The sequence below is a fragment of the Cygnus atratus genome, chromosome 4 (assembly GCF_013377495.2).
Source record: "Cygnus atratus isolate AKBS03 ecotype Queensland, Australia chromosome 4, CAtr_DNAZoo_HiC_assembly, whole genome shotgun sequence".
In the NCBI taxonomy this organism is placed as follows: domain Eukaryota; kingdom Metazoa; phylum Chordata; class Aves; order Anseriformes; family Anatidae; genus Cygnus; species Cygnus atratus.
The window spans coordinates 76,461,773-76,485,975 of NC_066365.1; the positions used below are offsets into that span (position 1 = coordinate 76,461,773).

The 24,203-nt window shown below is 54.6% G+C and overlaps 1 protein-coding gene across 2 annotated transcripts; it reads left to right on the forward strand.

The window, feature by feature from the left end:
- The first annotated feature begins 626 nt into the window (after positions 1-626).
- Positions 627-19,129, forward strand: LOC118248417 (cytochrome P450 26B1). Of its 2 annotated transcripts, XM_035547342.1 has the most exons (6): positions 627-830; positions 2,966-3,190; positions 15,190-15,465; positions 16,511-16,666; positions 17,582-17,863; positions 18,737-19,129. In XM_035547342.1, exons 1-6 carry the CDS (start codon positions 627-629, stop codon positions 19,127-19,129), a joined length of 1,536 nt encoding a protein of 511 aa, XP_035403235.1. The 2 variants fall into 2 exon arrangements, with proteins under 2 accessions (XP_035403235.1, XP_035403237.1); XM_035547344.1 differs by lacking the exon at positions 2,966-3,190.
- The last annotated feature ends 5,074 nt before the right edge of the window (positions 19,130-24,203 follow it).

The window sequence follows — 24,203 nt, forward strand, 5'->3', positions numbered from 1 at the left end:
TTTTTAAAAATCTCGCTCCTTTTTTTTTTTTTTCTTTCATTTTTTTTCTCCTTCTGGTGTGTGTGGCTTGCCTTGAAAGCGAGCGAGAGCCAGAGCATCTGCATTTGGACTTTTTGGGGGTCTTTTTTTTTTTTTCACTCCGGGGTTTTCCTTTTTATTTTTTTTTCTCGCGTTTTTGGCTACTCGGGACCCCCACGCCCCTCTTTTGGGGGCTCTCCTGTTGCTTTTTTCTTTTTTCCTCTCTTTTAGTGTTGTTGGTGTGTTTTTCTTTTTTTTTTTTCTTTCTTTCTTTTTTTTTTTTTCGCCTGTGTCACTCTGTCAAGTTTATTCCAAACAAGAACAAAGTTTTCAGAGAGGGACAGAGCAGAAACTGCTTTTTTGCCCCTTTTCAATTTTTCCTTGCCCCCCTTTTTTTTTTTTTTCCCCTCCTTTTTTCCTGCTGTTTTTCTAACCTGCCGGCGGAGAGGGGGGCGAGCGCGGCCCCCCCGCCCCAGGACCCCCCAGGCAGGGTCAGTGTGCGCTCCGCAATCGCCCTCTTTTCGTGCGTGCGTGTGTGTGGGTGCGAGTGTGGTGCCTGTCAAGGGGCTGTTTCTCTCCCCACCCTCCTCCTCCTCCTTCTTCCAAATATGCTTTTTGAAAGTTTTGATCTCGTCTCGGCACTGGCTACCCTCGCGGCGTGCTTGGTGTCACTGACTTTGCTGCTGGCCGTGTCCCAACAGCTGTGGCAGCTCCGCTGGGCTGCCACCCGCGACAAAACCTGCAAGCTACCAATCCCTAAAGGCTCTATGGGATTCCCTTTAATCGGAGAAACCTTCCACTGGCTCCTGCAGGTAAGGAGGATTCCCTTCCCTCCCTGGAAGGTGGGCTGGGACCGGCTGCTTTTTTTTTTTTTTTTTTTTTTCTTTTTTTTCCCTCCCTTTTTCTTTCCTTTTGCACGGGCTGCGATTGCATCAGGCGGGCTCCCGGCGAGCTGGGGAGGCAGACGGGGCCGGGGGAGAACCGAGGGAGCCCGGCTCGGCTCGGTTCGGCTCGCCCGGGGCTCCGCGCTGCGCTGCCCGGCCCGGAGCGCGCCGGGGTTCCCCCGGCTGGGGCTGCGCGGTACCGGGGAGGCGGCGGGGGGAGGCTCGGGGGTCTCCCCCGCGCTGCCAAAAAGCCTTTTTCTTCCCCCAGCCCGAATCCAAGCAAAATGAAAAACTGAAATCAGCCAACCCCCGGGGGCGGCACGCGGGGATTTGGCTGCCCCGGGGGGCTGCGGGCACGGTGCGGGGGTCCCCGGGTCTCGCCACCCCCCCCGCTGCCCGCTCCGCGGCCCCGGGAGCTGCTCCCGGCCGTGTCCCCGACCCGCCCGGCTCGGGTCCGGTGCCGGGGGAAGCCCACGGAGGTAATCGGGAGCTTAACCCGGGATTAACCTCGCTAAGTGCTGAGCAGCAGCGGCGGGCGGAGCGGGATCCCCTCGGACCGCGTTGAGGAAGGGTGGCTGCCAAAAAAAAAAGGGGGAAAAAAAAAAAAAAAAGAGAGAGAGAGAAGGAGGAGGAGGAGGAGAAGAGGCTGGCGGCCTCCGGGGGTGCCCCGCTCAGGGGGAGCCGCGGGCCGGGCTGGGGGCACTCCGCCGCTCGCAGCCTCCCGGGAGGGAAGCCCCGAGGACAATTAGCCCGAGCCTTTCCCACTCCGAGCCAAACAAACCAGCGAGCGGAGCCTCCGCCGGGATGCTCCCGCCGCCCAAGGTCGCGTTTCATTGACGGCACGGCCCCGGCACGGCTCCTCCGGGCAGCGCTGCCCAGGACCGGCTGCGCGGCCGCGGCTGGTCCGGCCCGGCCCGGCCCGGCTCGGCTGGGCTCGGCTCGGCGCTGGGGGAAGCCCCGAGGTGCGAGCCCCCGCACCCCGAGCCGTCCCCCTCCCCGGCCGCGGCGCCGAAGGGGTTAACCGCACGCTCTCAATAGGGCTTTATTTTTTAAAGAAATTTATCAGATTTTTACAGGGGGACCAGAAAAGGGTTCTCGCTTTTCCACAGGCTCCATCCAAACAGAGTCCAGGGCTAAAAATACAAAATTTTGTATAAATTGGACTCCATTCGAAACTTCTCCCACATAAAGGTCCTCTTTGTGCTGCCCTGGAAATGGTGTACAAATAACTCTTTATTAATGCCACAAAAAGGACTTTAATTATATTTACGCAGATCAAGAAACAGGGTCACCTGAACATCTGAAATTCACAACCGCGCTTTTGTTTCAAAATAAACACACGCACTCGCAACCCGCGATCGCTCGCAGCGCTTCTCCCGGCGGGTCGGGGTTTGGGGGGGACCCGGCTCGTGTCCCCCCCCCCCCCCCCTCGCCGCTCGGCCCGGCTCCTCGCCGACAAAAGCCCCCCCCGGAGCATGTGGGAAAGTTATTAAAGCCGCCCGAAATCTGCAGATTTACTTAGGCGAATCGCAGCCTTTCGAGTAAATTCGGTCTGAGCGAGGGGAAAAAAAAAAAAAAAAAGAGGAAAAAAAAAAAAAGGAGGGAAAAAAAAAAGAGAGGGGAAAAAAAAATGAGGGGAAAAAAAAAAAGTGTTTTAAAAGTGCCGGGGGAGGTAGAAAAAGGGAGGCGGACGGGGGGCGGAGGGCCTCGGCGGGAGGAGCGGGCAGCGCCGGGCGCCCCGTCGGAGGCAGCGGGGCTGTGCACGGGTGGGACCCCCGCATTTTGGCCCCCCCAGACCCGCAGGCACAGCTCCCCCCTCCCCGGCTCTTCCCCAGGCTGCTCGCCGGGTGTCCGCTTCCAAAAAACGGGGGGGGGGCGAAATCCGAAATCCCCGCGGAGCTGCTCCGGGAGCGATGCTGCTCGCGGGGGGATGCGGGGACGCGGAGGGGGGGGGGGATCCCCACGCGTGGGGGGGGCCGTGCGGTGACACCGGCCTCCCGGCCCCCCCCCCCCCCCCCCCCCCCCCCCCCCCCCCCCCCCCCCGCCCCGTGCTCCCCCCGCAGGGCTCCTGCTTCCAGTCTTCGCGGCGGGAGAAGTACGGGAACGTGTTCAAGACGCACTTGCTGGGGCGGCCGCTGGTGCGGGTGACGGGCGCGGAGAACGTGCGGAAGATCCTGATGGGGGAGCACCACCTGGTGAGCACCGAGTGGCCGCGCAGCACCCGCATGCTGCTGGGGCCCAACACCGTGGCCAACTCCATCGGCGACATCCACCGGCACAAGAGGAAGGTGAGGAGCCCACGCGAGACCGGGCGCGCCGCGCGTGGGGGCGCGGGGAGCGGGGGGACCCCCCCCTTTTTCCCCTCCCTTTCCCTCCCTTCCCCTCCTCCTCTCCCTCCCCTGCTTCCCTTCCCCTCCCTCTACGCTCCCTCCCAGACCCCCCTCGTGGGCGGTCCCGCGTGGGCGCCCCCCCCCCCCCCCCCCCCCCCCCTTGTCCCTGCTCGAAGCCTTTGAGGAATTTAAAAGGGCGATGGGACGGCGAGAGGGAGCCGGGGGTGGGCACACGGGGCGTTCCCGAGGGCTGTCTCTGCCCCCCCCCCGCTGCCCACCCATGGATGGGGACACGCGTGGCGGGGGCTGCCGTGGGCTGGAGGCCGGGAGCGGCCCCGCAGAGCTCTTAAAAGGGAGATGCAGGAAGGGGGGGTGTAAGGGGGGGGAGAGGGGGCGATGCCGTGCAGCACCCCCCACATCCAGGCTGCGCCAGAGGGGGCTGTGGGGAGCCCCCGTTGCGGTCCTGCTTGCTGTAGGGTTCTTGTGACACTCAGCGTTCGCAGGACTTCAGGGAATTTGGGGTGCTGATGGGGGTCCCCCGGTGAAGGGGGTGTTCAGGGCTGGCTGGGGGGTGCAGTCCCAACCCCTCAGCTCGGCTCCCCCCCCGGTGGTCCTGCTGCCAGACCCTCTGCACGCGCCCCAAAGCAGGCCAGCAGTGGGGGCAGCCTGGTCTCAGGGGGCAGTGAGCGTCCTCAGGTGTCGGGGATCGACCTCAGGGCCCCCCCCCAGGCAAAACTCCCGCAGGCAAAGGTGGTGGCAGAGGTGACAGGCAGGGCGTGCTGGCGTGGTGGCACGGGAGATGGTGGCATGGGCGATGGCTTTCACATCCCTGCCTCGACGGGAGAGGCTCTTGCCCTGCTGGGTAGGGGCGGGGGATTAATTTGGGGGACGGTGAAGGGAAAGCTTCTCCTTGCTCCCCAAAAGCTTTGCCCCCAGGTGGGGATGATTGAGGTACCCAGCACCAAGGGGCTGCCCCAGCACTTGTCCCGAGGCAGACTGCGCTCTCCTCTCCATGCTCCAGCAGGATTCCCTATCCTGGCGCATGCATTTCTCTGAAATCCCTGCTGAACCCCGTCGCTTCTCTTTCCTCTCGGGGTTAGGATGAGAAGACCACCTCGGCCTGACTCCCACGAGTCACATTCCTTAACGAAATGCCACCAGGACCCTGCTGTTTGGTCCCTGCCTGGGATCGGGGCGAGCTCGGTGCCTGCAATTGCACCGCCGGCTGCTTGGGCTGCTCCTTTTTGTCTTAAGGAGGGAAAAATATTTTTCATCCCTGCCATGAAAGGCTGTGTGTGGGGCTGTCCCATCGCAGAGCATGTCCAGGGGAAGGAGAGGTGCAGGGACAGGGATGGTTTTCCTCCGGCAGCAGGGGAAGGCAGCGGTGAAGCTGCAGCTCTGGCTCCTGTTTGTTTGCTATTACGAGAGGGTTAAGTGGCAGCAACCGGCGATGTGAAGGTGCCTCCGCTCTCCTCTGCTGCTTCCTTTATCTCATGTGGCAAAACAGTTTTTCTCTGCTGAAGAGTGGGTAGCTCAGGCCTTTGGTTGAGATGTCCTCAATAAAAACCGCAGAGTCCAAACCTCAGGAAAAGATGCTGGGGGGAGGAGAGGAGAGCGTGGGTTATGGGAACGAGGTCATGGAAAAGGGAGGCCTGACCTCTGTGGTATCCTGATGGACTCGTAATTTGTACCACAGCTCAGCTGGGGAGCGCTGGCACCAGAAAGGAGCAATACCAGCGGCGTAGCGAGGGGACAGCCTCTCTCCCTCAGTACCTGCCTATCTCACTTATATGCTAGGTTGTGAATCCCAGACCCAAATATTCCCTGTATTTTTGAGCCCAAGGCTGGTCTGGATCTCTATTCTCCTCCTCAAAACTCTTTTGCCTTCCCAATTTTTAGCATTGCATATGGTCCCAAGCTGGCCAAGATCCTAATTCCTGCCTCAGGGATGGCTAAAGCCTCCTGAGAACAGGTAGAGCCCGCTGTCCTGGGATGCCCTGCTGTTGGATCAAGGCTCCGACGCCACCCTTGTGCAACCGAGCCATGGCCTCAGATGCTTACGGACCACAAGTGCTTCTGCCCACACCCCTCACCCTGCTCTGGGCTCTGGTGTAGCAGAGAGCAAGATTAGCAGGGCTGGGGATGCTGCAGGGCTAAGCAGACTTCAAGCTTTCTGTTTCATCAGTGTGGGTTTGGGTATGATGGGCTCAGCTGGCTGGTTCACTTTCCTTTGAACACGGCAGATTATTCTGATTCCTTCACTCAGTCTTTTAATTACTGTCCTCGCGGGGCTGAGCATCCTGTGCGTCACGCACCCATGGGTGCTCATGGAGCCCGGCAGCTGGAATCTCCCTTTCCTCTGTGCAAACCATCCCTCGCCCTGGGCTGGGCGAGTTGCGCACGCGGAGATAAGGTGAACCTGCTTCTGATGTGAAGCAATAGATCATGCTGTTCCTGGCGAGATTGCGATGACCAGATTAAAGGTTTTTCCAGGCCAGGTGCCTTCTACGGGCAGAAATTAGCGGTGCCTTTTGAGTTTGTTAGCCCTAAGCTTTTGTTGCTGTTAAATGGCATTGAATTTTAACTCTCCCCATCCTGACCGTGAGATGCTTGAGGAGGAAGCACTAGTCTGAGATTTAAGCTTGCTCCTTCCACGTAGAAGTTTTCCTGTTAGGTACCTGCTCTGTACCTCCCTGCTGGGAAGCCAAGCAAAAAAAACGTTGGCAGAAGATGGCATTTTTCACAGATATCACCAACTTTCTCAGCAAGGGTGCTAGTTTTAATAGAAAACGTTAAAGATTCAGAGCAGCCTGAGAGCTCCACGAAGAAGAGCAGCAGTAGCTCCTGGGAAACCTGTGGGGTTGTTGATAACTCAGTTTAAAACTCATGGGGCTTTCTGGAGCAGCAGCTCCATCCACCTCTCACATTCCCTTCCCTCCCCACCTCTCTCAGCTCGACTCTTTGCTCACTCTTAATTACTTTCTCATTCTCTGGTCCTGCCAGAAGTTGCCATGAAGTAGCATTTCCCTTGAGGCTGCCTGTGGCATTGGGTGCCAGCTGGCAGGAGGAAAAGGAGCGTGAAACCCCATGTGCTCATCCTCTTCTGTGACCCAAAGCACTGGGGTCATCTCTAGCTCTTGTCCCACCAACTGCTGCATGGTCACCACCTGAAATGAGTCCCCATCATCTTCCTATATGCCAGTGGAGCTGCACTTATTTACACCAGCACTGGCAAATGCTCATTCATTGCTCCTGGCAATCAAGCTGTGGTCTCCTCTTGGTGGGACAGATTGCCACTCAGACAGCAGACAAGCTCTAGCAAGAGCTTTAAGCCCAGCATGTTCTTGCACGGTATTTCTAGTAGCTTGCCGCAGAAATCAGCTGCTCTGCTGGCCGTGTATTGCAGAGATTTCCACAAGATTTTAGCTCTTCTCTGTGATTTTAGCACCAGCAAGTTGCAGCTGTTGCTGGTGGGTCTGCAGTAGTTGCCCATGATGGTGATGGGATCAGGGCTGGGGTGGACAACTCGGTCTCTGGAGCTCTTCTCTCAGGTTTGCTGTTTCACTCTCTGAACTTTTCTTCACGATCTTAAGAGGATTCAACATCCGCCTACATAAAGTGGGTGAATATCCTTCTCCATCCCTGTCTATCAGAAGCTTTAATCCCAGAGGTGTTGATAGAGGGCTCTGAGTTGCTCTCCTGAAAGGTGCTTAGGAGGAACAAGACCACATTAAGAAAACAATCTCTATGGCAGCTCTGCTTTCCCATCCCCTATTTATTAAAGCTCCCCTGCAGGAAGCCATCAAAGTTTGTACAAATTGGAGAAATTTTCCTTTGGGGACTCTCCAAGCTTTGCTGGAGAAGAAGTCTCAGGTATAAAGTCAGCTTTGCCCAGGGCTGAGACAGCTTGTGGGGTGGGAGGCAGGGCTTGTGTGCCTCGGGGGCGTCGTGCTGCTGCAGATGTCATTAGTGCTGGCTCTGTCCTGGCCCCAGATGAAGCTGTTGGATGAGAGCACTTTACAAGCAATAAACAAAAGCAACCCCAAACTCCTCAACCTCCTGAGATAGATGCTTACCGCGAGGTTGCTACTGCCAGGGGGTCACAGAGCTAATGTCGAGGTTGGAGAAGGATCTGGGCTGCCCATGCCACACTGGAGGGAGCTCATTCCTTTGTCCCGGCCTTTTTGTTCCCAGGTCACCTGGTGGTGACTGGCAGGAGCAGCGCGTTGCTCTCTTGCCTGGCTGAGCATGGCCATGGCTTTGCCTTGGCTTTGCGGTGGCAGAACCCCATCCCTCTGCATGGGGTGAAGGACACACATCATCCCTGAGGGTTGGACAGGTCAGACACATTTTGTGTCCCAAGGGAGGGAGGCTCCTCCTCTCCTACAGGAACTTATCAGGGAGGGGTCCTGGGACAGCGCCTGTCTCGGGGCTCTCCACATCCTGCTCTCATTTCGGAGGCACAGCCATGTCACCTCTGCTGTATGGACGGGGATGGGACCCTGCCCCTGTCCGGCTGCTCATGCCGAGTCCATTTCACATCCCTCCCTAGATTTGTCTTTTTCACCCCCTCAGTTCCCATTTATACCCATGAAACCCCAGCAAAATCAGTGCAGTTGCTCCGGATTTATCCCATGTGTGTTTTGGAAGTATCGACCCCTGGGCCAATGCGACCTGTAACGAAGGCAAAGCAAACCTGTGCAGGGACAGCGTGGGCTCTGGCTTTACGGGATTTAAGGGCAGTGGGAAGCTGAATTTCAGCAAACAGAGAGCGAGGTGCTGCCGTGCTGCTGCCCACGAGGGAGCCCGGTGTCTGTGTACAGAGGGGAATGGGAGCTGGAAAAGGCCAGGATGCATCACCCTGAGCTTTAGGGTCTGAACCAAGCAGTGCCCGGGGCCAGCAAGGATTTTCTTGGTGTGGGATAAGTGGTGCCAGCGTGCTCTGGTGCAGGGAAAGGTGGGACAGTGACTTTCCTCGGAAGCATTCAGCCCTGGCAAGAGAGCACTGGACTTGCAGGGCCCGTGCTCTGTTCCAGCATAGTAATCCCAAAATAGGCACAGCTGGCTTAAAAAAAGGAAAAGAAAGAATAAAATAAAAGCAGTCCGTGGGCTGGGTAGACATCCTAGACCCGGAGACTCGAGGAGGAAGCAGACAGTGATGCAGAGAAACGGCCTGTTTTGTCTCACTGTCCAAAACTACATCATTCATTAACACACCACAATTAATGTTCTGCCTCGGAGGCATACAAGTGTTGAGCTTATTAGCACCAAGTAGAAAGGTCTGAGGCTTTAATATAGTTTGCAAGAGGATTAAGAACACAAAAGGGGCCATAAATTTACAACCAAATATAAACCAGCTGCTGTGGGCAGGACTGGGGGGAGGGAGGGAAGGAGGCAGACGGGGGAGAGGGGTGGGAGGAGGAAGGAGGGATGGGAGGCGGCGGGACCGTACGTTCCCCGCTGCCAAACACCCCGACCCAGGCTGCTCAGAGAATTTAGTATTTATTTTTTTTTTGGCATTTCCACCCTCCTCAGCAGGAATTGTAGGGAACGAGCCATCGCCTTCCACCCGAGCCCCCCCGGATCGCATCGGGTCAGCTCAGGTGGGCTGGGCTCCAGCTGCCATGCACCAGGCCCCTTTACTCCTTCCCAGGCTGCTGCCCGGAGAGCTTTAACCCACGGGCAAAAGCCACCAGAGCTGGAGAAAAAAAGGCTCCCATTGATGTAGGAGGGCTCCCGCTCGTGGTCTTGGGGAAGAATTTGCTGGCTAGGCTGGCTCATTGACTTTAGACCAAATAGTGCTGTCATCTATGGCGGTGTAAATCCAGAGTAATTCCGATGGATTAAAAAAAAAAAGCAAAGCACAGGTGCTCCTGGCTGAAATACAAGTTTTTTGGGTTTTCAGAGCGCCGCCCACCCCAAAACCCCCAGTGTGCTCGCACCCTGCTTTGGGCTGAGCTGTGCCTGAGCGCGGCGGCAGCCCGGGAGCTGCCCTTACCTCGCGGGCTGAGCCCCTCGTGGGGCTCTGACCATCCACATCCCCTGGGGTAGGAGCTGTGAGATGTCCTCTGAGGCACGGAGGTGACAAAATCCCTCCTTGGGCTGCTCTGAGCAGCACTGGGGGATGCCAGGAGTGCGCCCTGGAGATGGGGGAGAGCTTTTCAGGCTCATTATCCGTCCTGTGCTGTCTTTGAGTAGTTTTGTTTTTCTGCCATGCCACGGTCTGTCCAGCCAGGCAGCTCGGGCAACCGGGGTCTGTAAGGTCCCACTCATCCCTCTGGGGTCAGAAGGCTTTGTGTTGGATTAACTTTCCTCTTTACTGCCCAGGTGGCACTTGTGCCACCAAATATATCTGCCAGCCACCTTGCTCTTCATCTTTCCTCTCCTTAATTATGCCTGGTGGCTTTGGGTCACCTCAGGTTTTGTCATCTCTTCTTTGGGCTTAGTTTAAAGCCAGAGCGGGCCTCGCTGGTAGTCTGCAGGGGCTCACATTTTCACAAGCAGGAACTCCTCTGCACCATCCGAGGCTTGCCCATCCCCATCCGATGCAAGACCTTCCTCAGGAGTTCGGTGGCAGAGCTGGTGAGATTTTCCTGCTGCTGTGGAAGCACTTTTCCAAGGTCTTCTCCTATTTCTGCCAAGACAGTGCATGCTCAGGAAGGTGCATTTATTTCCCCTTTGGGATGGAGCATGTTGTGTCATGGGGCAGGTGTTTCTCTCTCATCCCCTTGTTCTGCCATGTAACACGTGGCAGGACCAAGGGCTGAGCACTTCTGGGAAGGGCTCTCAAAGGCGGTTTCTTTGCCAAGTCCAACTTTGCTGCTAGGGGAACCTGTGGGTTTCTTAATCATGTGGGCATCCCTTCCCTTTGCTCCCCCTTCCATGCTCCAGGAAAAGTCACCAAAAAGGGGGCTTGTCTCCTAATATCTCTCCTCCGTTGGCTCCGACGTGGTGGCAGGACACCACCCTTGCTGCCAAGTGAGCTTCTCTCCTCTTCTTTAGTTCTGGGTAAGCTCTCACCTCCATGCCACAGATCTGGGATGCAGCACGTTGTCCACAGCCCATCCCAGCTCTTCCCAGCCATCTGCTGCTGGTGGATGGCTGCCCTGACCATGCCATCACCTGCCCTGTGGGCTCGGGGGCTGCTCCTTCCCTCCAGCTCCAGCCATGGGCAACGTTGGACCTCTTCTTGGCCTGGTGATCCCCTTTCCCAATCCAAGGTCACTTCTGAACACAGCTCCCATTTCTTTGCTGAGCTACCCACTGATGTGATAACTTCTCTCTCTTTCCCTCCCTGTGTTCGATTTCCCACTCGAGGAGCAGTGACAATATGTAAGGTGAATTTTGCAGTCCCCCAATGCACTGGTTCCCCATGAGTAAATGGGAGGGAAGGGGGGAGCAGCACTTTGGGGGTGGTGCAGGCACAGAGGTGCTGAAGAACCACAGTGTGTTTGGGTATCCCCACGGAGAGGGCCAAGCAACCTAAATTGCTGAATATAACAGGTTGCATTTTGCTGGTGCTGGATTTTTTTTTTTTTTGAGATGAGACAGTTTTGCAGATAGGGTGCTGAGATAGACATAGGGCTTCCTGCTTCTTTCCTCCTCTCCCCTTTGCATTGCCATCCCTTTACACCATTATCTTGTTAAAGGGTTGGAAAGCAAAGCCTCCCATGCCAAGCAAAGCGTTTTTTGAACTGCTTGGACAGGAAGGTTTTGTGCTACATGGAACCGGGGTGCTTGGGCTGTTTGGTTTTAGTCTGATTTGGAACAGGAAGATAAAATTATAGAGTTTCTCACAACCCCAAATACTTAAAAAAGAAAAAAAAAAGTAAAAATTAAGGCTATGAGCAATTCTGAAAGGTGCACGATCATCGTAACTTGCCCTAAAGATGCTGAGATGATCTCTCTGGTCTTCTTTTTAGTACTTTTTTTTTTTTTTTTTTTTTTTTGTGAATCATTTGAATGTCATTGAAACTACCCTTTGCAAAGCAGTCTCTTCTACTCCACTTTTTTTCCAGCTGGGCCAGGCCTGGTGAAATTGTCCCTGCTCTGCTCCGTGCCCCACTCCTGCAGCCAGGTCGCTGGTGGTGACGGGTGGCAGCATGCATGGGGTTCTTGCGTTTCTCCTGGGGAGGGATTGCTGCCCTCAGCTCCCCCGCAGCACCCGCGCTTCTCACTTCACTCCACGCTGCACTTTGGTCTGCGCATCCAGAGCTGCTCCTTTCTGGGGGAGCAGAAACTCCTGGCTTTTCCCTCTAAAGGGACCTCGATTCCTCCCATGATGGAGGATGGCGGGAGAGCATGGCACGGGGAAATACCATGAGGCCTCATTTCAGCCCCAGCACGGGCAGAGGTGCTCCACCTTCCAGGGGACCAGCTTGCACCAACAGCAGTGTGTCGGAGCAGTGGCAGGGGCCCATGGAGGTCCTCTCCTCTTGGCAGTACCTTGGCACGGTGGCACAGTCCCACAGCACTTTTGCAGCATTTTCCCTTCTCTCATGCTCCCAGCACCAGGACAGCCTCTTGCCCATGAGTGTTCTCATCCCTCTCCAAAAATATCCTGGTTTACAAGCCCACTGGAGCATGGCAGTGGGCTCCACGCCTGGCAGATGGAGGCAAGCATCCTTTACAAGGTGGTGACAGGGCAGGGCTGGGACAAACACCACCTGGCCTTTGAGATGTAGGAAGCAATAGCACATCTCCAGGTTGGGACACTGCTTTGGATGCTTCCCTGACACGTACTGCCGGTGCCAAACTGGTTTGTGAAAACGTCTCCGCGTTGATCGTGCCTTTGTTTTGTTGGGCCAGCAGCTCCGAGCTGGATGAGGCACGGGTTTCTGATCCCGGCTTCTTCTCCTGGAGGGTGGGAAGGATAAACTCCACTCCCTCTTTCTGTGCTGGAGAGCAGGGGACCCACAGATTGTGGTGGTGAAAGGCAGGGGATGAAACTTGTGCTTGAAGGGGGAAGTTTATCTGGCACCAAGGAGGGGTAAAATGATGAAAAGCATCACCCCTGATAATTACACTTCACCCCAGCTACAAAATGAAGCTTTTTCTAAGCATAAAAATGCTGTGGGTTGAAGCTGAAGGTGTTTTACTTGAATGTCCACTCCTCTTTGGTGAGGTTTAAGGATGGGGTTGGGGTGCACTCCATCCGGGACTGGGGGCTGCTCACTGTCATGCAGAGCTGGACCTCTGCGGGAGATCCCGGAGCTGAGACACCAGGAAGGAATTTTCTGCCTTAGGAAACCCATAAATCTTTAAATATCCTGTTTCCACTGTGAGGCGGATTCGGAAGTTTCCAACTGGGTGGTGGGGGTCTCCCCGGGCAGGGGGTAGGCGAGCGCGTGCGGGTGTGAGATGCACAGAGCAAATCCCCAGACTTGTTTTTTTTTAGGACACACCAAAAATGTGGAGAGATGAAGGCTCTTCCCAGCACCCCCCCAAAGCCCTGGCCAGCTGCCCCATGGCTGCTACCGGACCCCTCCTGTAAGGGGCATCCCCTTAGAGCTGTTTTTGCCTCCGGGCTGCTCGGGATCAAACTTTTTGTGCAGCGATGCTCCTCGGCTGGGCTTCACTAGAGGGCGCAGGGATTTTAGGCTAGAAACGCGCCGAGGTATGTCAGGGAAAGTTGGCTGCCTTTTCCTCCTTTTTAATCAACTGGAAAGATGCAGGGTTGAACTGGAGGTGACTGGAAGGGGATCCAGACTTGTGTCTGGCTGGGGAAGGATCCGCTGACATCTGGGATTAGGCAGCATGGAGCGCAGCGGCGGCAAGCGGCCGGGACCCGTGACGCCAGCTTTGCAGCCGGATGAGGCTGGAGGAGCCCGACAGCAAAAGGACAGCTCAAAAAAAGGCAAAAAAAGACCAGATCCCCCCAGTGCAGAACACTCCCCATTTCCAGGCTGTTGACCTCCACAGGGGCTCATTTTCTCCCTTGTGCCTTTGCTGAGCATCCCTCCTTGGGACGGGCGCGCTCCTCCTGAGTCCAGCTTGGCTGCAAGGTGTGGATCCAGCCCCGGGCTGGTTCTCTGCACTGTGGGGTTGTTTTTTGCACAGCAGGACCAGAGGTGTTTCTGTAGATGTTGGGCTTTGTGTGGGGAGCAGGGGGGTCCTCACCCCTCATGGGGGGAGGTGTTGGGCAGCAATGTGGGAGGCCGGGGTTTGCCCCAGGTCGGGAGCCCCGGATGCCACCTCCACCAGGATGGTGGCCCAAGGCAGGGCTGCAACCTCTTCTTCTCCAAGCAGCTTCTTTCCCACCCCCCTTGCACACACCCGAGCTGGTCTGCCCGAGCATCGCTGTCCTTTCTGGGCTTAAAAATAGCCCGTGAAGTGCAGAGAGGCACAGAGAGCAGCAGCCGCATCATCTCACACCCTCACCCTAGCCCTGCCGTTCATTCGTTCTCCCGCTCCATTCATTCATTCCTCAGGTCTCTGTAGACATCTGGGGCTGTCTGTCTGTCTGTGAGCACATCTGTCAGTCTGTGTGCATCTTCTCCCTCTCTCCCAGCCCTCCTCCTAGCATCCTGCTTGCACACTGATTTCCACGCCAACCTCTGCCCTGCCGTGTGTGGTGTGATGAGTTTTACTCGGGGCTCAGCCCGCATGCGGCGAGTTATGAAGCAGCTTTTGTCGGGCCTCCCGCCTGGCCTGTGAGGGGACAGAGGTGTTATTTCACCAAACAAACTCCCGGCGAACGATGTGCATTAGCAGTGAGGGGTCGCCGCCAGGAAAATGTTACCTTTCCCTTTGAGTGCTGACTGCAGAGGAAATTCCCACATTTACAGCTCCGGTGCATTCGGCACTCGTCAAAAGAGGGGGCGGCTTTGATTTCTCTCCTTTTCTTGTCATTTCGATAACTTTGCAGCCTCCCCCAAGCAACCAGCCTCCGGTGGAGGCTTGCAGCTCCCTCCGTGGGAGCTTGCTTTAATTTGATTTTCCTGGAGGCCTGGTATGTGGTGGTGCATGTGTGCATGCCGCCGTGTGTGGAGGTTAATAAAAAATAAACAAACAGCACTTTTTCCTCCGGTGCACTCTGGGAGGGATGCGGCGGGGATGCCGAATGAAAGTGCGTGCTGTGGGCTGTGCCGGGGGGAGGCCAAGGGACATTCCTGGCATTTCTGAGCTCCTCGTGCAACATGCGGGCTCAGTCCCAAATTGGAGTAAGGAGCCGTTAGCATCGGGGACCTGGGGAGGCCCACTCCTGTGCAGTGTTTACTTGCAGAACTTAAATTAATAGTGTCTGCTGACATCAGGTTTTTAGCCTGGTTTCCCAAGGAAATGAGATGTGTGCGATCTCAGCGTCTGCATGCGTGTGTGCCTCTTTTCCCCAATAGCACTTGAACCTCTGCCTGAGTTCAGCCAGATTTTCAGAGAGCCTAAAGGCCTTGAACTAATTATTTTACTTTTTTTTTTTTTGTATATATTTAAAAAGGTTGGTTGTTAGGAGAGAGAGAAACTCCCAATGCTTCCCACTGAGAGAAAAGCTTGTGTGTGTGTTCGTGTACAACCAGACTATTAGACATTAGAGAAGCCCCGCGGAAGAGCTGTGTTATTAGCACCCAGCTAGTGGGATGAATGCAGGTGGGAAGCAGGACACATGGAACCGCAGTAAAGCTGGCTCCATCCACCCTGCCACGCACAAGGTGATTTGTTTCCTCCCATCTCCAGTTAGCTGCTGGAGAGGGGCTTGGGGGCACTACAATATCCCCAGTTGTCTGGGGTGGCTGTGGTGGGGTGGGCCTGGGGAGGCTCCGTCAGCTGAGAGCTCTCCATCAGCCCTTTTTGACAGTGATTTTGGAAACTGGTCATTCTGGATGATGAATTCTGGATGATGACAAGCCTTCTGCTCAGCGCAGGAGATTTGTGATTTTCATTTTGGTGGGCAGAAGGGGGTTGCTAGAGAAAGCAGGAGATACTGGAGCTGTGTAGAAATCTCTGCTCACTCTCTTTCATAGGTTTTCTCCAAAATCTTCAGCCACGAGGCCCTGGAGAGCTATCTGCCCAAGATCCAGCTGGTGATCAAAGACACCCTCCGGGCCTGGAGCAGCAACCCCGAGTCCATCAACGTCTACCACGAGACCCAGAAGCTCACCTTCCGCATGGCCATCCGCGTCCTGCTGGGCTTCCGCATCCCCGACGAGGAGCTCAGCCGCCTCTTCGAGGTCTACCAGCAGTTTGTGGAGAACGTCTTCTCCTTGCCCATGGACCTGCCCTTCAGTGGCTACAGGAGGGTAAGAGATCTGGGCTGAGGCTTCCACCAGCCGGTAACAGCAATCTGGAGTTAGGGAGCCAGTGGCTAATCCCTACCTCTATGCATGCTGTTGGTGGGATGTCTTCTCACACTCTGATATCTAAGAAGCAGGTCTATTTTGGGCTAAAAAGTCCTATTTTGGTGGAGTAGAGAGGGAGACACATTCATAGACTTTCAGAGTGCTCCGTGGTTCAGTGCAACGGAGAATATAGTCAGCATCTGCTCAGATTTAATGGGTGGTTTTTCCTTGCAACGGCACTTTGCATTTTTATTTTTATTTGTATTTTTATTTGTATTTTTATTTTTATTTTTATTTGTGGGAGCCTTCTCCTACCAATGCACTGCCTGTCTGCGGGGCCAGACAGACCAGCAGCCCTCCTGATTCTAAGAACTGTTCCAGTTCTTCTATGGAGGATGCAAAGTGAAAACGTAAAAAAAATAGCTGTATTTCATCAGCAATTTTGGTAATAGATTTTTTTTTTTAAATTATTTTTGTGGCTATCACTGCAAATTTTGTTATTGTTATTTGACCACACGAATGAGCCCAGACATTGGCAGCCCCAGGTTAGCTCAGTGTGGCTGCACTCCCATGCCGACTGCTTTAGTGAGGCCCAACAATAAAATTGCTTGGGAGCCCCATTTCACTCTTGGGAAGAGGATCCTTTTGGATGAACTGGCTTTCCCCCGAGAGACAGTTTTCCCAGGGACTGCTGTATATCCTGGGGGAGGGGGAGGCCTGTGAACTGGTGCAGCACTGGAGCTCCCACATCCCACCTACCATTCGCACCTAGGTGCCGATTACCCTCGCCTGTAATCGTGCACACCTGGGGCTTGCTCCTCCTGGTCGGGGAGTGACTCTAGCATTTTTATACTTCTCTTTGAGCACCTGCAAGTGCAATTGGATTCCATAGTTGTGTCTTCCTGAGCAAGTCTCCAGCTCCTGGGGATGCTGGGCAGCCCCAGGGCAGGGGGGTGGTGGTTGTAGTGCTGTGCCCTGTGTGATCTGATGGTTTCCTGCTCCCCAGGGCATCCGGGCACGTGAGACGCTGCAGAAAGGGCTGGAGAAAGCCATCCAGGAGAAACTGCAGAACACACAAGGCAAGGACTATGCTGATGCACTGGACATCCTGATAGAGAGCGGCAAAGAGCACGGCAAGGAGCTCACCATGCAGGAGCTGAAGGTAAAGGTCCTCCCCGTGACCCCCTTGTCCTTGGGCTTGGGCTCCCTGTGCAGCAGAGCGTGAGCTGGAGCAGGGTGGATTTCTTGGGGGCACACCTGAGGTGGTCGGTCAGAGCTGGGGGTCCCCCGTGTGTTGCTGGAGCTGCAGGTGAACCTTGGCCTGGTGGAGCACGGTGCCAACAAGCCAGTTGCTTTCCTTTGGGATGTATTCATCACACTCAGTCCTTGCTTAAAAGCATTTTCAGGGAATACCAAAAGACCGTGCAAGCTTGCTGAAGCTTTCAGCCCTGAGCAGACTCACACCTCTGCCTGTGCAGTTTTCAGGTGTCTCCTCCACAGGGTGTATGAACCCTTGTCAGGTTATTAATTGCAGCAGGCTCATGGCATGACTTGATTAATCAAGACCCACCCCTGAGGGCTTTTCTCCTGTCTGTCACTGCATCCTCTAAGGCTCTGTGGAAAGCTCTCCGTGGTGTTTCCAGCCTTTCACACTAGCCACCCATGTCTCCCTTTTAAAAGGGAGGTTTCTCATTTCCCCTGAGTGCAGGAGAAAGTGGGAGCAGGACTGTGCCCACACCAGGAGGGACATTGCAGTGAGGTCGGGCTGGAGAGCTGTGGGGTGTTAGGGGGAATGCTGCAGCATCGCCTGAGCAGGGCACAGAGAATATTCCAGTGGTGGGAGCAATCCTGCCCTCCTCCTGCTGTCAGCAGCAGCAGAACATCCCCATGCAGAAGGCAAGACGGGGGAAATGTCTCTTTGTCCCCTGGAGCTGCACGCCTTGAGACGGAGGGGAAAGAAGTGCCCCAAGGCAGGCTGCTATGGCCCTGTGCCTAGCTCCTGCCATGCCATGGCTCTCTGTCCGTCCGTCTGTCTGTCCCTTCTCCGTCTCACCCCAGCTTCCCTCCTGCCTTTCAGGACGGCACCCTGGAGCTCATCTTCGCCGCCTACGCCACCACCGCCAGCGCCAGCACCTCTCTGATCATGCAGCTCCTCAAACACCCGCGGGTGCTGGAGAAGCTGCGGGAGGAGCTGCGCAGCAAGGGCATCCTCCACAATGGCTGCATCTGCGAGGGCTCCCTGCGGCTCGACAACATCAACGGCCTGCACTACCTGGACTGCGTCATCAAGGAGGTGCTTCGCCTCTTCACCCCCATCTCGGGGGGGTACCGGACGGTGCTGCAAACCTTCGAGCTGGATGTGAGTACTGCTCTGGTGGCGGGGTGCTGCTGCACAGTCACCTCCCCCAAAAGCCCTCTGTGCCTTGTGCAGAGCTCTCTCAAGCCTGGTTTAGATGAGAGCCGGGAAGGATAAATTAGATCCTGCTGGTGGTGGTGGGTGGAAGTGCTGCAGATTCACGGGAGGACGCAGGGATCCGGCCCCTGGTGGGGAAGAGACACACTCGGGCTGTCAAAGAGGAGACAGCCATGACGCCTCAAAGAGCAAATCATGACAATGTTTGACGCCAAAATCTGAGCTGGGGTGTGACAAGGGAAAGGTTTACTGCAGAGGGCACCTCCAGGCTGCCAGATGACAGGCGCATTGCTCACCGTGATGGCTGGAGTTTCCTACCAGCGCAACAAAAGCTTGAGACCTGGCTGTCTCCGCAAATCCTGCTAATGCAAGGATTGGAGTCACAAGCCTTTTAAAGTGCTCAGGGGATGAGAAATCCTCCCCGTTTCACACCACCCAGGTCCTGACGTGAGCGTTGGGTGGCAGGGTGGGAGCGAAGTGGTGAAGGGTGTGCGGCTGCCCCGGGCTGCCCGGCTCACGGGGCAGTCAGGCACTGCCAGGTTCCTGGTAGGTGGCTGCTGCAAGTGACCACAAAGGAAATAAATTGGAATGGCTCATCTGATGGGCTGGGATAGAGGCATGGATTAATCCAGCATTCCCATCTCCCAGCACTTTGCGTTGCACTCTTTGCTTTCTTTATGAATCTAGCAACCCCAAAGAAAACAGTGAAAAGTGTTTCCTCTGGGGATAAAAGCAGCTTCGTGCTGTCCCCTCTCTCCTTCCTTGCAGCACGGCTAACATGCTCTGCTTTTCTCTCTCCCCTTCCCCTCTTCCCTGCAGGGTTTCCAAATCCCCAAGGGCTGGAGCGTCATGTACAGCATCCGGGACACCCACGACACCGCCCCCGTCTTCAAGGACGTGGACGTCTTCGACCCCGACCGCTTCGGGCAGGGCCGCAGCGAAGACAAGGAGGGCAGGTTCCACTACCTCCCCTTCGGAGGGGGCGTACGGACCTGTCTGGGGAAGCACCTGGCCAAGCTCTTCCTCAAGGCGCTGGCCATCGAGCTGGCCAGCACCAGCCGCTTTGAGCTCGCCACCAGGACTTTCCCCAAAATCACCCTGGTGCCCGTGGTCCACCCAGTCGACGGACTCAAGGTCAAATTCTTTGGACTGGATTCCAACCAGAACGAGATCCTGACGGGGACAGACGCTATGCTGGGGGCCACGGTGTAGAGCCCGCGAGGGACGGGCGGCTGGGGACAGAGGGGTGGGGTGGGGACACGGGGACGAACAGGAGGGGAGGGGAGAGGACCGAGAAGCTTCTCCACGACACTCGCTTCGCGGAGACTCCGGGTCGGGACTGCTTTCTCCATCGGTGAAGCTGCCAAAACCGTTCTGCTCCGGGCGTGGAGAAGGTTGGGGTGGCTTCGTGCCTCTCGCTTCCTTCGAAAAGAGGGAGAGTCGCAAATCCTGAGTAGAACTGGGACTGTCTGACCATACACAGTATCTAAATATTATAAATATATATATATAAATATCTATAAAACACTTCTGCTGCGAGGAGGAGCGCTGCAAAGCCCCGACTGCGGGAAAGGCTTTGGAAATCAGCCAGCAACCAGAGGTCTGGTAGCCCAGGGCGGCTCTTGGGTGGCTGCTGGGCTTTTTTTTAACAGTGTTAAATTAGCTGGTGATAACAGTGTTTTTTGTTTTTGTTTTTGTTTGTTTGTTCAGTTGTGTTTTTTGTTTTGGGGCTTTGGGGACTTCCCTGGGTGAGGGGCAGATGAGTGATGCCCATTCCCACCCCATCCCCTGGGTAGGCTGGGGGGGGTGCTGCCGTTTCGCCTCTGCTGCGGGACCGAAAAACCCTGTGGTGCCTTGTCTGGGACCGAGAAGACGGCGAGCTGTCTCTCCAAGGCCTTGGACAAGTGCGTTTTTGCATTTTGCAAAATGGGCTCTGGGGTGGGGGGGGGGGCTTCTGTTTTTTCTCATTGAGTTTCCTGCTGCTGCTACACAGCCTGTGGGCACCCGTCCCGTTCCCCCCCCCCTTGTCTTCTCCACGCAGAGGCACCCATTTGGGGGCATTTTGGTGCCTTTGCTCTCCCTCAGGGTGCAGGCACTGGCCTTCAAAGCGTGCGGCTCCCCAGACCTGCGAGCAGCAGGGCACCCAGCAAAGCCGCCCTGCTCAGAGCTGCTCCTTTCAGGTGCGCCCTCTTCCACGGGAGGCATTTGCATTAAAGGTGATCTCTATAAATAAGCCAACGTCTGCATGGTTTGTCTCGTGTCTGGGTTTTGTTTGGTGATGCCTGAGCTCGGCAGCAAGGAGAGTGAGAGGCGGGCTCCTAGCAAGCTGTCCGCCTCGTCCCACCGCCCACCTGGGAGAGGGGCCCTGCCCAAAGCAGCTCCAGCACTAGCAAGCGGCCACCAAGGTATCTTGAGTTTCATTTGCTGGGTGGTATTTTTATTTTTAATTTCTTTTTTTTTTTTTTTTTTTTTTTGCATGCAAAAGGCCTCCAGGTTGAGTGTGAGATGGGCGCGTTGTGTTGAAAGCAGATGTTGCCTCATGCGTAGGTGCAGAGCAAAGACACCTTGAGCGCTCTGGCTGGCATTTGGTTCAGACCAGTGCTGGGAACTCCCTCTTGGATTCGAGGCATTTCATCCCTGCTTCACACAGCCCTGCTCCTCTCCCAGCTCCTGCCCTCCATGGTGGAAAGGATGAGACAAGGACCGTGGCAGGGACCTCTCCTAACCGTGGTGGGAAAAGACCTCATGCTTGGGTGGGCAGCTTGGCTTTCTGCTTTAAAGGTGTCCAGATAAGTCGGAGGGGCTGAAATAGGAAGGACGAAGGGGCAGATGTTGCTTACCAGGTTGCTTTGCAGGTTGTGCTTTTGACGAGTGGGTGCCTCTCTGGAAGGTCGAAGGAAGTGTGGAGTGAGCGATGGCGGTGGCTGCCTTTGCCAGGCTGCCGTCTGGTGGGGGTGGTGGGGAGGGAGGCAGGCTGTGAGCCAGGGGAAGCTCTCGAGGTCAGATTGCCGTCAGCCAAGCTGCCTGAAGCCCCCCAGGAGCATCCCAGCGGATGGTCCCCACTCAAGCCAAGATGCACGACTTGATTTCCAGGTGGATTTAACCTGAAGTAAAGCTCCCAGCCTTCCAAGGGATGCCACTGAGATCCAGAGCTCGCTTTCTGGTTGGTAAGCAGCATGCCAAACCCAAGAGTGAGGTCTTGGAGCTGTGTGCTACCTTGGCACTGTGCTACCTTGGCACCGCGTCCCTGGAACAGAGGCTCAGCTAGTTTGCCAGCCTGGAAATGTTGAGAGGAACACCACTAGCTCAGGCACCAGTGAGATTTTAGGCATTTTCCTTGTCCCTGGTGGAAAGAAAACATTCCCAGAGGTAAAAGGGGCTTGATCAAAATTCAAGTCCCAAAGGGAAGCAAAGGAGAACATCACCTGAATGCAGTGGGAAGAGGAGAGTCTCCTGGAGGCAAGTGTCTGGGGAGAGGTCTGTGGCGCCTGAGGCCATCCACGATCTTGGCTGATGACAAACATTGGTAGGGCATGGGGATGGGACAGGAGGTGGAGGATGCAGGGCGAAAACCCACCAGGGATCCACTGCTCAGTGCTGTCCAGGAGCCCCTCATTTCCAGCTGAGACCTGTTGGGGGCAAAAACTGTGACTGGGGGGAGAGAGGAGGTGAAAAAAGGGGAACACTGGTGAGGGGAATGGCCAACAAGGTCGAGAGGTCTGCTCAAAGCCCGCTGGTGGCTTCGTGCCATGTTCCTGTGAGCAAAACCTTTTGGGGAGACTCAGAAAGGGTTTGGTCCTGCTCGTGTTTACGGGCAGTCAGTGAAGGGCTTCGCCGAAATTGTTATTTTAACTTCCAATGTCGTTACAAAGTGAAAAACCAAACATGCTTTTGAATGAGTGGTTGATTGGAGAGCTGTAATATCAGAAGCATACATCCATTATATATATATGCTTACATCATGTGTATATATAATGTTTGTGTGTGTGAGTATTTAATCTAGGCATAAGTAAGTCATGCTTTTGTTTTACCATTCCTAACTAATATAACTTGACTAAAAAAGTTGCTGCAGAGGGTTTGCAGAATAAAGCACTTTGAATCTCAGAATTGTTTGTGTTATTTTTTTTTCTTAGCACAGTCCAATTCGCTATAATATTATTTTATACACAAATTTTTTTTGGTCTGTCTTTATAAACTATTATAAGTACTATTTTTGTTATAATTCAAAATAGATATTTAGTATAAAGTTTTTGCTGTTAAATATTTGTTATTTAGTAAAATATGATTTTTTTTTCTCTTTATTGTAAACATTGTCTGGAAAAATATTAATATGTTTTATCACAGTTGTTTTTAATATTAAAAAAAAGAAAAAGCACTTGTGGGGTTTTTCGTTATGAAATTGGTGCCGTGTGAACATGTGTTTCAGTCATGTGGTTTTTAATATGTATATAATATCACGTGTCGCATATTAAAATGAATGTTGTGTATTTTGTGATCTTAAAAAAAAAATAATCCATGTGGCTATTTTATAGACTTCCATAATAAAAAGAGTTGAATCTCCAAAGCTTTTGTTTCATGCCCATCTGCATCACCTCTTGAAGGGCTTGTGGCCTTCTGGTTTGGGATCTCAGGGTGACACTGCTGTCCTGGGATTTGGTGCCCCCATAGTGGGGGTTTTGCACCAATGTGGGGACCTATCCACAGGTACAGGAAATTCCCCTTCAACATATGAATAAGCTTTTTATGGGGAGGATGGACAAGTGTTGAACCAAGTTGCCCAGTGATGCTGTGAAGTCTCCATCCCTGGCAATACTTGGAGCCTATCAGGACATGCTCCTGAGCAGCCTGCCCAAGGTGCCCCAGCTCAGAGAGCCATCCCCTCCCGAGGGTCCGGTGAGCTCCAGGACACCCAGTGTCTGCCCAAAGCTTCTGCCTGTCCCCAGCCAGAGACACAGGATGGGCAAAACCAAGCAGGAGAGGAGGGAGAGGTGTTTGTCTCCAGGTGCACGTGGGGCCTGGCTGTTGCTGTGGGCTCTTTCAGGAGCTCACAAATGGCCCAGGAGACTGCCATGGGTCAAAGAACACGCACCCAACACCAGATTGCATTGACAGGCTGGCTGTTAAAGGCTTGTATAGCCACCGTGGTGGGTAGGTTGTTGTTGGTGGACCAGACAAAGCAAGACACGCTCAGCAAGGGTGGGCAGAGGTGGTGATGGCAGCAGTGGAGCTGCAGGCCGCGTTGTCCCCAGCTCTCCTGCCACCTCCTGTTTGGGGCTACGGAGTGACTGATGCTCCTCAGGAAACCTGACCCTGGAGTCTTGTGTGAGCAGAGCTTGCCTTGAGCCTCCTACACCCAAAAAGTTGTAGGAACTTTCGACCCTGGGCAGTGATTTGCATGAGACGTGATGGCCTAAAGCTACTGGTGGGAGTTGCAGCTGCACCCGTCTCAGGGTGGAGGCAGGGTGGGTTGGCAGTGCTTAATGAGTCGTTAGGTAATTATTTAGGTAATTAGCTTCTGTTTCACTCCTCTTCTTCCCATAAAAATCCTCTGATAGTGCCCTGGCTCTGGTAGAAAACAGGATGCTGCTGCTCTGTGGGCCCTTGCTATAACCATGCTGAAAGGCAAGTAGAAGCTGGAGGAATTAATACAGTCCTCTACAGTTGGCTGGAAAATATGACTGTGTGACTCCAGCCTGTGTCCCTTGGTGCAGCTGGAGGCTCCCTCCCCTCCCTTTGGAGCTTTGTGGCTGCTTTATTTCCCTGCTTCTGGATGTGTCCTGCCAGCAGCAGCCTTGCTGTGTCTGTCGTGGCTGTTGCCAAAAATGACTGTGGTTGTGCTCGGCTGTGGTCCTGTCCTGCTCCTGGCTGCTGCCTGAGCTGAGGGGGCTGATGTGTCACCTCTGTTCCCTTCCAGCCCATGATGCATTTATAACACTTGTCTATCACCTATTTAATAGCAGGGAAGGTCATTTCCTTCCAGCCTTTTCTCTTTGGGATATTTTCCTCAATTTCCCTTTGCTTTTATTTATTCTTTCATGTTCTGAACTACATGGCCTCAGTGAAGAGCTACACCCCCAAAAGGGGGTTTGCTGGGCTCCAGGCACAGCAAGGAGTATGTCTTGTGCTCTATCCCTGCTCCCTCTTCTTTCCATTCTGCTCTAGGACCTGGGCTCATGTTTCTTGTTGTGTTTTAATGTCAGCTGAACTCTTGAAAAGTTTCCTTTTAAAGGTGGTGTATGAGAGTTTAGAAAAGGTATGTGAGTATGCATACATAGCGTCTTTTTCT

Excerpts from the sequence above, each read along its gene's own strand:
- LOC118248417 (XM_035547342.1), top strand. The coding sequence starts at position 627 with ATGCTTTTTGAAAGTTTTGATCTCGTCTCGGCACTGGCTACCCTCGCG. Across the intron at positions 831-2,965 it reads CCTTCCACTGGCTCCTGCAG|GGCTCCTGCTTCCAGTCTTC; the intron begins GTAAGGAGGATT and ends CTCCCCCCGCAG. Across the intron at positions 15,466-16,510 it reads CCTTCAGTGGCTACAGGAGG|GGCATCCGGGCACGTGAGAC; the intron begins GTAAGAGATCTG and ends CCTGCTCCCCAG.